General features: G+C 43.8%; 1 protein-coding gene across 1 annotated transcript in view; it reads right to left on the minus strand.

Annotated features, from left to right (window-relative positions):
* Nucleotides 1–1,811: 1,811 nt before the first annotated feature.
* The window catches only part of mfsd3 (major facilitator superfamily domain containing 3), a 40,427-nt gene continuing 24,828 nt past the window's right edge, over nt 1,812–17,410 (minus strand). Inside the window, 3 exon segments of the mRNA XM_046350222.1 lie at nt 1,812–3,309; nt 11,467–11,576; nt 13,146–13,246. Coding sequence (XP_046206178.1) covers nt 3,040–3,309; nt 11,467–11,576; nt 13,146–13,246 — 481 coding nt within the window. The 3' untranslated portion in view covers nt 1,812–3,039.

Here is a 17,410-nt window from a genome sequence, read left to right on the forward strand (position 1 = left end):
TGCCACCAATGCACTTACGAAACAATACAAAAGGGAGACATGCTTGGTCTATGGTGATGTGTTCAGTACTGGGAGCTAGTACGTATAGTGAAGTACGACTGTAAAAAGTGATGGAAGCTGGTCTGTAGGGACAAATCCAATAAAGAGGGGCCTATAGAGTCCTTTCTGATGGGTGGAGATGTGACAAGCTGCCAGCTCATATGCTGTTGTGCTTGAGTCACTTCACTGTGGGTCGCGGGTCCCTCTCGCCCCCATCCCTGGCCTCACCCCACTTCGCTCACAGCCTCGTTTGAGCCATTAGGGCCATGGCAGAAGACGCCCCATGTTTCATCCCACTGCTCCACTCGCCCAAACCCCCACCCGCCTCTTCCCTCTGCGTCTTATAGACAACCTGCCATGACACGTTGGCTGAGGGTTAACTGCACCACGCCATGGTGTTTAGGGTGTGTTGTGAAGAGCCCTCCCTGACAATGTCATGATTACATGTCTGTCCATCAGCCAGCGCGGTAGCGGCTCTACGAAGACACACCAGGAATTTGAAGGGGTTAGCTGCATTTGCACGAGTGATTGAACTGAAGTGATTCATCAGGAAACTCAGCCTCACATTGATAAAGCTCAAGGGAGTCGAATGAATAAGCGTCTGTGAGTCGTGTCTTTGTGTTGTGCAACTTTGATGTATCCGTTTCAGTTTCAATACTTCCCAGAGAATCTAATATTTGATGGTGTTATGCCATGCCCTTTTAGCTGGCAAGGAAACAACATTTCTTGGCTGGTAGGACTGTTTTGTCTGGACTTTCTGCCTGCTTACCTACAATGCAGAGGCAGACAAGTGTTGGGTTCCCCCCATATCTGGTAAATAACACCTGTAGGAATTACAACTGGTTTGAAACAGCCAAATTAGGCATTGTAATGATCCAACAGTGTTGTAATCCTGCAGGAAACCTGAACACGGCACATGTAGTGATACCATCGCTCAAAGTTGAGTTTGAATTTAAAAGGGTATTTTGTTTAGATGGTCATTCGCTTAGTTCTTGTTCTCAACACCTGTGTTTTCATTCTTCGACAGCGAGAGCCCAACATAATCAATGTGGGTTGAGAATGTCTATACCACCTGTGCTTTCTGAGAAATATCAATGCTGTAGCTAGAATGTGATGAGTGTGTTTCATGAAACAAGGGGAGCGGTATAGGAGAGATGCAGGTTGACTTGGCGGAGGATTCACCCTTAGGGCAGATGTGCTAATGGGAGACGATGGGGTCTCTCTCTCTCGAACACACACACACACACACACACCAGAGCTATGGTTATCAGGAGGGCCCAGATGTAATGAGATTGTGATCCAAAGTGATATAGGGTGGATATATGGGAGGCATGTGTGAGGAATTCATAATTGTGTCCCAAGATTTGGCATGGTGAAATGGTTAGCCTAAATCCCATTCAGTCACTGGATATAAATGGGTATGATATACCAGTGTTACGTTGATATTAAAGCTAGACTCGGCGAGGCCGCACGCGCGAAGTAACAGTGTCAATTTCCGCAACAACTAAGAATGTTGAAGCAGAGCTAGGCACTACGTTGTAGCAGCGTGAAGCACTCCCATGCACATCGCGCTCATCTAAACGGCGTAGTCTACCTTTAATGTTATGCTTCCATCTTTACAGTTCACAGGTATTGACTGTGATTTCTTTTTAGACTGATGCCAAAGTAATGGTATTAAAAATGGGTAGGTTCAGGTAGATTATTATTATTTTTTTACAGGATATGACATTACTACAGTGACAAGCAGACACACACGGCGCCACGTAGAGATTTGGGTAGCAGCTTTATTTTTGTGCAAGTCTCTCAGCACGTGTCAGAGACGGGGGTGTGCTTTGCAACAAATGCTTTACATTAGAGTGGGCTTGGCTGCATTGGTCACAGTGACCATCGCTATTCATGCCAATTCATAACATGGCTGCTCTGGTTCTATGTCCCCATGGCTGTCCCCATCTGAAACTGCCTAGGTCCCGTGTCACCTCCTTGACCTCTCATCCCTGTGACTATCTGTTATTTATCATTCAGCCATCACAATGAGAGATATGGTCATCAAAAGACAGACGGTATTCGATCGGAGTGAGGCATTGGCTGAGTATTTGCGTTGCTTTCCCAGTAGATGCCTCTCGCCAGTCCAATGAACCGTTCGTAAACAAAAAGCAGGCACCACAATGTAAGTTGCTTCAGCAGGTGTATGTTTCAAGCCCACTAAAAAGTGATTCGATAAGGTGTGTGTAATTTTTTATAACTTTACACATAACAGAAACAAGTACTATCAGCAGGTAGTTGAAAAACAAGCTGCAGTAGAAAAAAAATTGTTTTCCCCCCTCCAGAATCCATAAAAACAATACTTGAATCCATAAAAATAAAAAAATCCATCCAATCCTTGATAACTTGCCACCATGCATTATGTAAGGCTTTAGTTCCCTAATTGCGCTAACAAACCTAGACTAGATGACGCTGTGTAATGGTTTAAGCTAGCTATCTCTAATCAAAATTGTACTCGAGCTAGCAAATGTTGTACTATACAGCTCACTAGGCTTCTGCATGTCTTACAGTGTTAAACAGAGGTAGTAGGGATTGGTAAACGTTGCCACAGAACTAGTGCAATGGCAAACTGATAAGACATATAGAACCTTCATCGCTGGTTCATCCCTGGATAAGTATTACTGCTGGCTTAAGTTTTATTGGTGGCTTGGCATATATGAAAATGGCTCAGATGGTATGTCCTCCAATAACCCCTTAACAGCTTTCCCCTATATTGTTCTCCCTATCCTTTATGCTACTGATCCAATCCTCCAACTCCATACAACTACTCATCGGTGTCCTGGAAAAATCTCCAAACCCACACCCACCTTGTTAAACGACTCAACTGATCATCGACACCTCGAATAGCTTGATCAGACATGTTAGCAATGGGCAATTAAAAACTGCATGCACACAGTATTACTCTCAAAGACCAGGGGGTTGGGGACCACTGAGTGAGAGGGATTGTGTTGGCATGGATCATCGCTGGTTTGGATGGGGGGGTGCTAAAGCAGTTACATAAGGTATGGTTGAGCTGTTGGAAAAGAGCTTGGGCTGTTCTTTCAGCTGTTCCCTGAGGGCCCCGGTATCCGTGGCCCTCCAGACGTGGAGGGCTGTACCGGCCGAGAGAACCAGGAAGAGGAGGAAGGCGGTGGGGTAACCCACCCAGTCCACCAGACCCCCAGCCAGGGCACTGAACATCAGCTTCCCCAGTACCTCCAGGGTGGACAAGAAACTGTAGTGGGTGGCCTGTCGGGAGAAGAGGAGGGGGGAGAGGGTTAAGTAGGGGCGAGGGCAGAGAGCGAGAGAGAGAGAGAGAAAAAAAAAACTGGACTCGGGTGATATTTCTGTCTCGGGTATGTGGTCATCGCTTGTCTTTTAACTGGTGTTTGCAAGGAAAATCAGTGGGGAGACAAACTCCCACAAAAAAAGGAGGGACAGGAGACAGAGAAAATGAAGGAAATACTACAGAAGAAGAAAGGAACCAAAAGAAGAATTGAAGAGGCAGAATGACAAAGCTTGAGATTTGTGTCTCCAATGTGTGGATGTAGGCCAGCTGGTGAGGGGTATCTGGGTCCAGGCCTGCAAGCTCTTAGAGGGAGAGAGGAGAAAGAGAGAGAAATAGTGAGAGAAAGAGCAAGAGAGAGAGACAAGACCAACACAGATAACCTAACATCCCAAACTCTACCTCTCAGGCCCACTAATGCAGATTCGTGGGTCTCCACCCTCCACTGACACCTACACACGGTGCAACCCTATTCCATACACTCATGTGTTTACGCCAACAGACATACAGGACTTCAAGTGTGCCAATGTTGGTGTTTCAAACCATTATTAGTATTTTCAAAAAGTGTAAAAAAAAGAAAGAATTTTAACCACTTTAAAAGTGGACATACAGCAACAATTGCAAAGCTTACTAGATTAAATTACACAATTTAAAAAGCCCATTTCATTGAGAATGTCATAAACAGGACTATCTTTAGCAACTTACTTGGAGGAGATTGTGATTGGGTCTAAATAGCTGTATGGTGTTTGGTAGTCTAGAGGTTAAGAGCATTGGGCCAGTAACCAAAAGGTCGATGGTTCGAATACCTAGCAGACTAGGTGAAAAATCTGTTGATCTGCCCTTGAGCAAGGCACGTAAACCCTAATTACTCCTATACGTCGCTCTGGATAAGAGTGTGTACTACAATATAAATTCAGTAAATTCAGTGTAATTTCTCCCAAAAGTCAGACTCTTTTCGCATACAAAGACAATTTTCTCAGATACATCTGCATTCACCACATTTAGTGTGGTTATCCTTAGATATATTCTCTGTAATTGTTGATATTTTGTCCATTTTTTATTCTAGATAACATTTTCTTTGAAAACATGCACTTCAGCATTAAACAGATAGAAAGATGAAAAAAAGTATTTATGGACAGGTCAGGTCCTGACCAGTGTTAACAGAAAGAAACAAAAATATTTAGGCATACTTCATCCAATTTCCAGATGTTTTTAATGAGACATTGCCTCATTTGCAGATCTTAATAAAATATTTCAGAAAAAATGCAAATACAAAAAAAGTATTGGTGTTGGTACATTCAACCGGTAAAAGTTGATTGTGATATCATTAAGGGTAAAGAAGTATCCTACGAGTGTGATGCCTAGCCTTAAACCACCTCCACAAACGAAACTATGCAAACTACTAACCACTTAACAAAATTGATTTATTTCAGCACAAAAACACTAAAGCATCTGCTGTGGCATGCAGTGCCAGCTACGCCTAAATCCACATGATCAAAGTGAAAGCAACCTAACTCAATAAGAGGAGTAGGTTCCCGTGGAAAACATTGTTGAATGATTACGGTGAGCAGATGACTTAGATTATTAACACTTTGTGCGGTGAAAAGGCCTTCGTTCGTTGTGCCTTTGACGCTGTGTAATATAGCTCCTGTGTGGCTATGAGAAACTTAGCCAGTTACCCGACTCGGACAAATGTCACTGGTGGCAAAATGGGGGAGCTGTAAAGGAGACATTTCCCAGGCATCTTTGCTGGGTCTCAGTAGAGTCCAGTGCTGGGTTGAACCGGGTTCACACAGCCGGAGCGCCTGTAGACCCGAGTTAAGTGAAGTGCTTTTATTCGAGCGAACTTGTTTAAGGGATTCCATTTCTCTCTCCTGGGCCCTCGACAAGCACTCATGGTATCAGCTTTCCGTCACTGGATATGACCTTAAAATAACAGGCAGCTATATGTGTCATGAGAACATTTCAAATTAACCCCGGAGGTTATCGCCTGCCTTTATCATCAAGGATTTGTGATGAGCTTTGTTTCATTAGCTTTTTCTCCCTTAATTGCTCAGACACAGCCCTGTATCCTCCTTGGTGTAGCTTTCCTAGTCGCCGACTCCTTGGTAGAACCGAGGCAACTCATCACCTTCAGAATTGATTGAGTGATGTTTGAGAGGCTGCAAACGGATCACCTCCAGGCAGCGATGGCCCAGTTTGAGTGGGACAAAAAAAAAAGTTGTCAAAGAAGAAGGGGAGAGAGAGAGATGGAAAAAGGAGAGAATGAGAAAGGCAGAAAAAGGGAGAGAGGGAGTGAAAAAGAAAAGGGCTTGTCAGTCCCAGATGACAGGTGGGTGTTGTTGCTTTGAGGAGGGCTACCTGTCCTGCCTGTTGACACCACAGGATGTGACCTAACTCCATAGAAGGAGCACTTTAAAAAGGAGAACAGTGGGGAAAAGCAGAGAGGGAACAGAACAGAGCAGGTTAGCCTGGTCTCTTTGTTGCGTTTTTGTTCACAGCCAGGAGTTTCTGTTTCGATGGCTTACATAACAGAGCACCCCTGTGGCCGCGACGGGGTTCGGACAAACCCTCGTCTTCTTAGGTAGACGCCTCTCCTCCAAGCTGAGGTAAATGGCTGAGAGCTCCACTCCGTAAATGTGTGCATGACCTTCAAAATGTGGGGCACCAACAAAAATGTAAACAATGGAGCAAATGCATCCCTACGACATTTGAAAAATTCCATGAGAATATCTTTATGTATTAAAACATGATGTCAAGCTGAATATAATTTGTTTCTCACACCTAGGACCTGACTTGGCCATGGGAAATGATGTTCTAGGTGTTACTTTTCTTTACATCCGAACGGTGTAGCTGGGAACAAACGCGTTACATTCATTTCTGGAACATGGGGATCTTTTATGCATTTTCTTTAAAGATTCCACCTACGCCTCTGTGAAAATGTCACCTTTCATCTAAACCAACTTTGGCAAGGACTAAAGCATGAATATTCTATTGTTGTCCAACACCAAACTTGTCCTTGTCGTTATGAAAAAGTATAAACACAAAAACGACAGTCTAAGTCTGCATGACATCGCAGCAGCCTGGTCCAAATAGCATAGCTACCTGCTCCATCTTTTCACCCCCCCCCCCCCCCCCCCCAAACAACTTGAGTTTAAAAATGTCAATCTACCAAGCAAGGCAACTAAAAATAGGCAGAGCAAACCTGTTTTGGTTATTTCTGGTACACTATATGACCAAAAGCATGTAGACACTTGCTTGTCGAACATCTCATTGCAAAATCATTGCCATTAATATGGAGTTGGTCCCCCCCTTTGTTGCTATAACAGCCTCCACTTGTCTGGGAAGGCTTTCCACTAGATGTTGGAAAACTGCTGCGGGGACTTGCTTCTATATAGCCACAAGAACATTATGCTTGGTTCGCAGTCGGCGTTCCAATTCACCCGAAAGGTGTTTGGGGTGGAGGTCAGGGCTCTGTGCAGGCCAGTCAAGTTCTTCCACACAGATCTCGACCAACCATTTCTGTATGAACCTTGCACATGGGAGTATTGTCATGCTGAAACAAGAAAGGTCCTTCCACAAACTGTTGCCACAAAGTTGGAAGCACAGAATCTTCGAGAATGTCATTGTATGCTGTAGCGTTAAGATTTTCCTACACTGGAACTAAGGGGCCTAGCCAGAACAATGAAAAGCAGTCCCAGAGCATTATTCCTCCTCCACCAAACTTTACAGTTGGCACTACGCATTGGGGCAGATCTTGTTCTGTGGCATCCACCAGAACCCAGATTAGCCCGTCAGACTGCCAGATGGTGAAGCGTGATTCATCACTCAAGAGAACGCATTTCCACTGCTCCAGAGTCCAATGGCGGCAAGCCTTACACCACTCCAGCCTACGCTTGGCATTGCGCATGGTGATCTTAGGCTTGTGTGCGGCTGCTCGGCCATGGAAACCCATTTCTTGAAGCTCCCGCCGAACAGTTCTTGTGCTGACGTTGCTTCTCGAGACAGTTTGGAACTCTGTAGTGAGTGTTGCAACCGAGGACAGACGATTGTTACACGTGTTTCAGTACTCGGTGGTCCCGTTCTGTGAGCTTGTGTGGCATATCACTTTGCAGCTGTACGGTTGTTGCTCCTAGATGTTTCCACTTCACAATAACAGCACTTAAATTTGACCGGGGCAGCTCTAGCAGGGCAGAAATTTGACAAACTGACCTGTTGGAAAGGTAGTATCCTATTACGGTGTCACATTGAAAGTCACTGAGCTCTTCAGTAAGGCCATTCTAATGCCAATGTTTGTCTATGGAGATTTGCATGGCTGTGTGTTCAATTTTATATACCTGTCAGCAACGGGTGTGGCTGAAATAGCCATAGGATATCACCAGTGTCAACGGTTGGCTCCTATTTAAGTGAGAGTTTAACTGTCAAGTCCGCTTATTGGTGTGTGGTCAGCGACTTTTATAGAGAGATCGTCCCAAATTACACGTACCGGGGGGCCTCCCGGGTAGCGCAGTGGTTAAGGGCGACGGGGAGGTCCGTGGGGCGACGCACAATTGGCCTAGCGTCGGGTTAGGGAGGGCTTGGTCGGTAGGGGTGTCCTTGTCTCATCGCGCACCACAGACTTCTGTGGCGGGCTGGGCGCAGTGTGCGCTAGCCAAGGTGGCCAGGTGCACGGTGTTTCCTCCGACACATTGGTGCAGCTGGCTTCCGGGTTGGATGCGCGCTGTGTTAAGAAGCAGTGCGGCTTGGTTGGGTTGTGTATCGGAGGACGCATGACTTTCAACCTTCGTCACTCCCGAGCCCGTACTGGAGTTGTAGCGATGAGACAAGGTAGTAGCTACTACAACAATTGGACACCACAAAATTGGGGAGAAAAAGGGAAAAAAAAAAAAAAACATTTTAAAAAAATTACACGTACCGTTTGTGAAAGAAAAGGAAAAGTACTGCGACCCCCAGCTAATATGACAGAAATCAGCATTACAAAACCAAAGATATTGGTCTGTTTTAAGCTATGGAACTTGTGTCATCGTGCTGACTATAAACTTCTATACTAACATGACCAATCTGAGGTAAAAAGGATGTGGTTAAGACGTCAGCTTGTGTAATGTAGTAACACATACTGTCCACATGGAAAGCAGCGTCATTTACATGAATTAGACATGGCCAAATATTTCAATGTCTTAATTTAAGATCGTAAATTAAGCAAATTCACATTTGTTCACTGATCAAACATTTCTCACTAGTTTAACCATTGAGAGAGAAAAAAATACTCACAAAACTAAACCAGGCGCTCTAGACTAGAGCATCCATAGGATCTGTGCAGCAGCCAGAACCTTTGACGTCCCTACTACATTTTAAGCAACTTTCTATCTAGACAATGTTTTGGTTCGGATTAAATGGATTAAATTGCGATTTTGTGCCACTGGTCTACAAACAATACCGGACAATGTCAAAGTGTTTAGGCATTTCTTACAAATATATTTAAAAAAGCTGAAATGTCTTGAGTCAAGAAGTATTCAAACCCTTTGTTATGGCAATCCTAAATACATTCAGGAGAAAATTACAGTGCATTCGGGAAAGCATTCAGACCCGTTGACTTTTTTCACATTTTGTTACGTTACAGTCTTATTCTAAAATGGATTATTTTCAAATTCACCCTTATGAATCTACACACAACACTCCATAATGACAAAGCAAAACCTGGTTAAGAAATATTTGTAAATGTACAACAAATATTACATTTACATAAATATTCAGACCCTTTACTCAGTACTTTGTTGAAGCATCTTTGACAGTGATTAGTGCCTTGAGTCTTCTTGGGTATGTCGCTACAAACGTGGCACACGTGTATTTGGGGAGTTTCTCCCATTCTTCTCTGCAGATCCTTTCAAGCTCTGTCAGGTTGGATGGGGAGCGTCGCTGCACAGCTATTTTAAGTCTCTCCAGAGATGTTTGATCGCGTTCAAGTCCAGGCTTTGGCTGGGCCACTCAAGGACATTCAGAGACATGTCCCAAAGCCACTCCTGCATTGTCTTGGTTCGGTGCTTTGGGACGTTGTCCTGTTGGAAGGTTAACCTTCGCCCCAGTATGAGATCCTGAGCGCTCTGGAGCAGGTTTTCATCAAGGATCTCTGTACTTTGCTCCGTTCATCTTTCCCTTGATCCTGACTAGTCTCCCAGTCCATGCTTCACTGTAAGGACGGTATTGGCCAGGTGATGAGCAGTGCCTGGTTTCCTCCAGACGTGACACTTGGCATTCAGTCCAAAGAGTTCAATCTTGGTTTCATCAGACCAGATAATCTGGTTTCTCATGGTCTGAGAATCCTTTAGGTGCTCTTTGGCAAAATCGAAGCGGGCTGTCATGTGCCTTTTATTGAGGGGTGGCTTCTGTCTGGCCACCATACCATAAAGGCCTGATTGGTGAACTGCTGCAGTGATGGTTGTCCTTCTGGAAGTTTCCTGGTCACCTCCCTGACCAAGGCCCTTCTGCCACGATTGCTCAGTTTGGCTGGGCAGCCAGCTCTAGGAAAAGTCTTGGTGGTTCCAAACTTCTTCCATTTAAGGATTATGGAAGCCACTGTGTTCTTGGGGACTTTCAATGCTGCAGACATTTTTTGTACCCTTCCCTAGATCTGTGCCATGGTACAATCCTGTCTCAGAGAATTCCTTCGACCTCACGGCTTGGTTTTCGCTCTGACATGCACTGTCCACTGTGGGGCCTTACATAGACAGGTAGATGTCTTTCGAAATAATGTCCAATCAATTGAATTGACCACAGGTAGACTCCAATCCAGTTGTAGAAACATCAAGGATGTTCAATGTCTCAAAGCAAAGGGTCTGAATACTTAAAAAAAGGTATCTGTTTTTAATACATTTGCTAACATCTCTAAAAACCTGTTTTCGCTTTGTTATTACGGGGTATTGTGTGTAGATTGATGAGGATTTTAAAAAATGTATTCCATTTTAGAAAAAGGCTGTAACGTAACAAAATGTGGAAGTCAATGGGTCTGAATATCCCTTTGAGCATGGTGAAGTTATTACACTTTGGATGGTGTCTCAATACACCCAGTCTCTACAAAGATGCAGGTGTCCTTCCTAACTCAGTTGCCAGAGAGGAAGGAAACCGCTCCAGGATTTCATCATGAGGCCAATGGTAACTTTAATACAGTTACAGAGTTTAATGTCTGTGATAGGAGAAAACTGAGACTGGATCAACAACATTGTTGTTACTCCACAATACTAACCTGAATAACAGTGAAAAGAAGGAAGCCTGTACAGAATAAAAATATTCCAAAACATGCATCCCGTTTGCAATAAGGCACTAAAGTAAAACTGCAGCAAATGTGGCATTTTTTTAAACTTTATGTCCTGAATACAAAGCATTATGTTTAGGGCAAATCCAACAGAACTAAATCACAGAGTACCACTCTTCATATTTCCAAGCATGGTGGGGGCTGCATCATGTTATGGGTATGCTTGTCATCGGCAAGGACGGGAGTTTTTTAGGATAAAAGGAAACAGCCAAGCACAGGCAAAAATCCTAGAGGAAAACCTGGTTCAGTTGGCTTTCCAACAGACACTGGAAGACAAAATTACCTTTCAACAGGACAATAACCTAAAACACAAGGCCAAATATACACTGGAGTTGCTTACCAAGATGACATTGAATGTTCCGGGGTGGCCTAGTTACAGTTTTGACTAAAAATTGTCTTGAAAATCTATGGCAAGATTTGAAAATGGCTGTCTACCAATGATCAACAACCAACTTGATGTGAAATTACCATATTGTACAATCCAGGTTAGAAAATCTCTTAAGAGATTTAGCCAGAAAGACTCACAGCTGTAATCGCTGCCATGTATTGACTCAGGGATGTGAATACTTATGTAAATGAGATATTTCTGTATTACATTTTTCAATAAATTTGCAAAAGAACAAATAAAAACTTGTTTACACTTTGTCATGGGGTATTGTGTGTAGATAGAATAGATTATATATGTTTTTTAGCCTATACATTTTGAATTCAATCTAACAACAAACTGTGGAATAAGTCAAGGGGTATGATGAATACTTTCTGAAGGCACTGTAGGTACTGTATTGACAGTTGTGTAGAGAGTGGCTCTTACCTGTACACTCTCCTCCGCTCTCTGTGTGCAGTGCATCATGGTCGTGAAGGTGAGCGTGGTGATGAGGCCGCCCAGGAAGTGCTGAACGCTCAAACTCAACACAGCCATAACTGAGGGGCACAAACACAGCCTGAGAAACTTGACACGTCTCAATGTGAACACCGTAGCACAATGCTGCGAGACATTACGGCACATCCGGTTCTACGTTAGCGCCATTTAAAATCTCCCTTTTCGCTCAGAAATTCCTACTGGATGGATGGTGTGAGGAGAGGAGACTGATTTGTTGGGGGGGGGCGTCTCCTCGCATTCCCCCAATCAAGTCGTTCCCTCTCAGGAGAAGAGAGCAGAACACAGGCAACACAGAGCATCTCTCAGCTCCCACTGACGGTGAATTATTCACCAGAGATGTCGAGTTTTGCTGAATAAGACTTCTCCATTTCATAAGATTCAGAGAGCGAGACACCAAACTCAGCTCATCAGAGTGAGAGAAGGGGGCACTCATGTAATATTAAGAATTTTGCGGCAAAACATTGTCACATTTTTGGATCTTTGACATCACAAGAGGGAGGCCTCCACTTCGAGGTTTCCAGAGTGAACAGCTCAACAAAGGTTCAAACAGACAGCTTCTGTTCTTCATTCAGCTTTCCTTCATTTGCATGAGATTAAAACGGAGAGAGCAGAGAGGGGGGGGGGTCTGAGATTTGTAGATCTACAAAGATATTCTAGTGTATCCTAGCAGTGAATCCCTTTCATTTTCTTTTGACAACAATAATTATTTGAACCCTTTTCTGCTTGGCTGGGGAGCACGCATGGCTTATGCAACATACTGAATGGACTTTGGGATGGCAGGTAGCCTAGTGGTTAGAGCGTAACCGAAAGGTTGCTGGATCGAATCCCCGAGCTGACAAGGTAAAAATCTGTTGTTCTGCCCCTGAACAAGGCAGAGCTCTGGAACACCATGCTGTTCCCCGATAGTCCGGCATTTTAAATAATAATTTGTTCTTAACTGACTTGCCTAGTTAAATAAAGGTTAAATAAAAAAGAATATATTTAAAAAATGGAGTATCAAATTTGATGTATAGACCTAAATGTGGATGGTCGCACATGACACAACGTGTTATTTGTTTCGCCATGGGGACAAGGGGCATGTGGGGTTAGAGGACGCAACCTGGACATCCATGAATCGACATATGCGAACGTGAGTAGATTACCTTGAAAACAACGGTCGGACATCTTGGACACAGTCCCCAGTTCTGTATACCCCAGTGGGTTAGAAGTGCCGCAGTTGTGGACGCATGTATGGGTATCCGGTAAAGTCCACCCAGTGCAGCTTTCATGTCCAAAAGCGGATCGATCTGGGAGCCCTGTGGGTCTGTATATTCTGTGGGTCTAATATTCATAGCTACCTGTATGAGTCAGTGAGGCTACATCGAGGTGCCTGCCTTCATTCATCAGTCCCACAGTCACCTGCTCCCACATCATAAAAGGAAAAAAAGATATCGAGCTACGGATGGACAAATAGATGTGGCTAGAGGGGGACTAGGGACGCGCGTGTAAATCGAGATTAGTGGCTAAGGACAGGCTGGTTAGAGTCAATGATGTACTTGTATGTCCATGGTTAAGTGGGTGAACTGATGCCTATGCTGCCTAGTCAAGAGTGCGGTCGGGTCTTCTCTCACCTTTCATGAGTGGGGAGGGTTCCAACACAGTCAGGAGGGAGCTCTGGAACACCATGCTGACCGTCCGCATTACAAACACCCGCCTCATCAGAGAGCCAATACTGTGGAGGCACACAAGACAAACAAAGACTCTTAAACATAAAAAGGTTCCAAAAGGGTTATTTGGATGTCCCCAAAGAGGAAACCTTTTTGTTTCCTGGTAAAAAAAAAAACATTTCTGGCTTTGTGTGTGGAAAGGGTTGTACATGGAACCAACAAGGGGTCTCCTATGGGGACAGCTGGAGAACCCTTTTATGTTCTAGATAAAAACAATTGTGCTAAGAGGAGACAAATGCAATTTGACACACACACGGATAAAGAATACTGTGAAGTATGTGCATGCTAACAAAAACAAACACAATATTTCCCCTCTACAGTTGCTCACACGAGTGAGCGCATGCACACACACGGCGTGTCGCCAGACGCTAATCGATTCCCTGATAGTCTAAGAGCTTTGTCTCCCGGTGGGCATGGCTCATGTGGTAATCAATAACCTAAGGACCTCCCCAGCGTGGAAGTGAATTAATGACCATCAGGACACTCTTAGAGCAGTGTGCGTTGTGTGTGTGTGTGTGTGTCAACTAAGGATTACCACTGTGGCAATCATTCTCCAAAAAGGTCCCTGTCAATCAGACGAACCTGGCCCGTGTCACTGTCTGATATCTGAAATCTATACAACCCATCTGACATTGACCTTACCACAGCTTAGTTTGAACTCAGGCTAATGTGAGCATACAGTCGGTTTCATAAGAATTCACCCCCCTTGGATTACAAAGTGGGCTTAAAATGGATTTAAATTGTCTTTTTTTTGTCTACAAAAATACTTTGTAACTAACATGTCGTAAAAATGTAGGTAAAACGAAACACTAATACAGTTTGATTAGATAAGTATTCACACTCCTGCGTCAATACAAGTTAGAATCACCTTTGGCAGTGATTACAGCTGTGAGTCTTCTTGGGTAAAGCCTCTAAGAGCTGTCCACACCTGGACTGTGCAATATTAGCCTATTATTATTTACAAAACTCTTCAAGCTCTGTCAAGGTGTTGGGTGTCACGGCTAGAAAGTCACTTTCACGTCAAGCCATGGACCTTCAAGCAGATTTACGTCAAAACTGTAACTTGGCCACTCAGGAACATTCGTTATGTTATAGGTTATCGTCCTGCTGAAAGGTGTATTCCTCTACCAATGTCTGATTAAAAGAAGGTTTTTCTTGAGGATCTTGCCTGTGCTTAGCGCCATCTTGGTTTATTTTTGTCTAGCATATTTTTGTCTAGCATCTACCAATCACTTTCCTTCTTCATGAGGCTTTCGATATGCTCCCTGGTTTTTTATTTGTTGAATCTGTGCTGTATGTATGGGGGACAGAGGAAGGGGTAGTCATTAAAAATCATGTTATTTCACACAAAGTGAGTCCATGTAACTTATGTGATTAGTTAGGCAAAATGTTACTCCTGAACTAGTTTAGGCTTGCCTAAACAAAGGGTATGAATAATTATACTATATTAAAGTCATTTCATTTTTATTAAATTTGTAAACGTTTGTAGAATTTTCTTTTCACTTTGACATCATGGAGTATTTTGTGTAGATCAACGGGGGGGAAAAAAGCACATTTAAAAACATTTCTATACCACTTCGTAATGCAACAAAATGTTGAAAAAGAAAGAAAAAAAGGGACAGACCTACAAACTATCACAAAATGGTATATCAAATAGAATCTGTCTCCTTCTGTCCATTCTCAGTCTGTAAGCCTACAGGACCTACAGGGTCCTTCCAACCTGAAAAACAATCTGCTATCATTCACATGCTAAAGACATTCTTTCCCTTCGTTCATTATTCCCTCCCTTCTCAATGACACTCTTTGAAATCTGGCTCTCTGGGGAGTTGCCGTAGTGATGGGGCGAGAGAGGAGAACCTGCCTCGCCACTGACACCTCACACTGGCTAGGCCCCGATACCATATAGGCTCTCAGGTTGCCGATGGCGATCTGTGTAAGGGGGTCAGTCTCTGGCCACTCAAGCGTTTCTGATGGGGCCCAGGATAAGCGTCCAAATGAGCTTTTAGTACATTGAAACGGCCTGGTGGATAGGCTTTGTGTAATGTGTGTGTGTGTGTGTGTGTGTGTGTGTGTGTGTGTGTGTGTGTGTGTGTGTGTGTGTGTGTGTGTGTGTGTGTGTGTGTGTGTGTGTGTGTGTGTGTGTGTGTGTGTGTGTGTGTGTGTGTGTGTGTGTGTGTGTGTGTGTGTGTGTGTGCGTGCGTGCGTGCGTGCGTGCGTGCGTGTTGGGACATGGGGGGAGAGGGATGGGAATCACTCTGTGGGAATCTGGACTGAGTGTACAGTGTCAGGTGAACGCACCTCCGTGTGTGAAAATGTGACAATTCTGCCGGAGTCCTTTACAAGAAAGAAAGACCGAGGGAGAAAGACAGACAGAAAAGAAGTACCCTCAAAAATATGAGAGAACTTTGGTGAAAGAGATTTCAAACAAAAAGTATTTGGACTTATTTTACAGGTAGTAAAGGTTAAAAAAAAACTCAGAGCAAGCTGTGCAGACTTCTTAATACAAAGACAATATATGTGTATTCTCTTCATATAGGGCATATTTCAGATCGACGCTAATGGTATTATTAAGCAATAAGACCAGAGGAGGTGTGGTATAGGGCCAATATACCACAGCCAAGGGCTGTTCTTAGGCACGACGCGACGCGGACACTAATAACGTAATTAAAGGAAAAGTTGTCATACCCGTGGTATACGATCTGAAACACCATGGCCTTCAGCCAATCAAAATTCAGGCCTCAAAAACCACCCAGTTGTTTATTATCATTAACCCATCTCGCTTTGTGAGTGCTATAGATGGACATGGTGCCGTGTGATCCACGCTAAAGCCTTGTGTGGGAAAATACATACGCAATGTTATTTATAGATTGCATTACATCTCATGTGCCGAGGGCGGAAGCTATAAAGTGAAGCTATGGGCAGATGTATGGTCTTATGCAACGCAGGATGAGTTAGGGTACTGTATGCGCTGTAATGGTAATTGTTAAAACTGTAAGGTTAAGTAGCCATTGAAAGGAGTACTCAAAGCGCTACAGCTGAGGCACGGTAGTGATATTGTGTGTACAGTGATAACTGCTTAATGACTTCAGTCCGGCTTTGATGTGCAGGTGCTTTATTTCAAAACGCACACCGGTTCCGGTTGGAGCGAGTGGTCGCATCTGCACGTCGCTCCAACGGGTAGTATAACTTTTTCATTATATTTCATTATATATTCATTATATCACAACGGTTTGATTTGTCTTATCTTAGCAATTTCTTCTCAGCTAGCTACATAGCCGTCTTTGTATCAAAGATAATTGCGTAATTATCGTATTTCGCCGTCCTAACGTAGTCTTCACTAGCCAGCTAGCTAACGTCCACTGATTAGCTGCACTGGAGAAACTGTTACACTCAACTGAACGACTTGATTAGTTTAGTGTTAGCTAGCTACATAGCTGTCTTTGCTGTCTTCGTATCATCGTATCATCGTATCCAAGATAATTGTGTTGTTTAGGTTTAGAGTGTGTAGTCTTAGAGTGATTATCTTAATTTACCGAGGTTAGCTAGCCAGCTATTTGTCGTCCTTAACGTAGGTGACTCTGCTAGCTAGCCAACGCTAGCCAACGTCTTCTGTATAGAACTCAACTACCCGGTCGCATTCACAGGTTGTATCACATTTTCACTTCATTTTCATTACAGTACAACGGTTTGATTTGTTTGATCGTAGCTAGCTACTTAGCTAGCTACATAGCCGTCTTTGTATCAAAGATAATTGTGTAGTCTAGAGCGATTTTCTAGGTTCGCTAGCCATCTATTGTCGTTATTTTAACGCAACGTAACGTAAACAACACTGCTAGCTAGCCTGCTAGCCCCCGAATAGCAACACTGCAGAAACTATTACACTCAACGGAACGACTTGATTAGTGTAGTGTCAACAACGCACCCACTGCCAGCTGGCCTACTTCAGCAGTACTGTATCATTTTAATCATTTTAGTCAATAAGATTCTTGCTACGTAGCTTAACTTTCTGAACATTCGAGACGTGTAGTCCACTTGTCATTCCAATCTCCTTTGCATTAGCGTAGCCTCTTCTGTAGCCTGTCAACTATGTGTCTGTTTATCCCTGTTCTCTCCTCTCTGCACAGACCATACAAACGCTCCTCACCGCGTGGCCGCGGCCACCCTACTCT

This window comes from Oncorhynchus gorbuscha, linkage group LG05 (genome assembly GCF_021184085.1).
Source record: "Oncorhynchus gorbuscha isolate QuinsamMale2020 ecotype Even-year linkage group LG05, OgorEven_v1.0, whole genome shotgun sequence".
Taxonomy (NCBI): domain Eukaryota; kingdom Metazoa; phylum Chordata; class Actinopteri; order Salmoniformes; family Salmonidae; genus Oncorhynchus; species Oncorhynchus gorbuscha.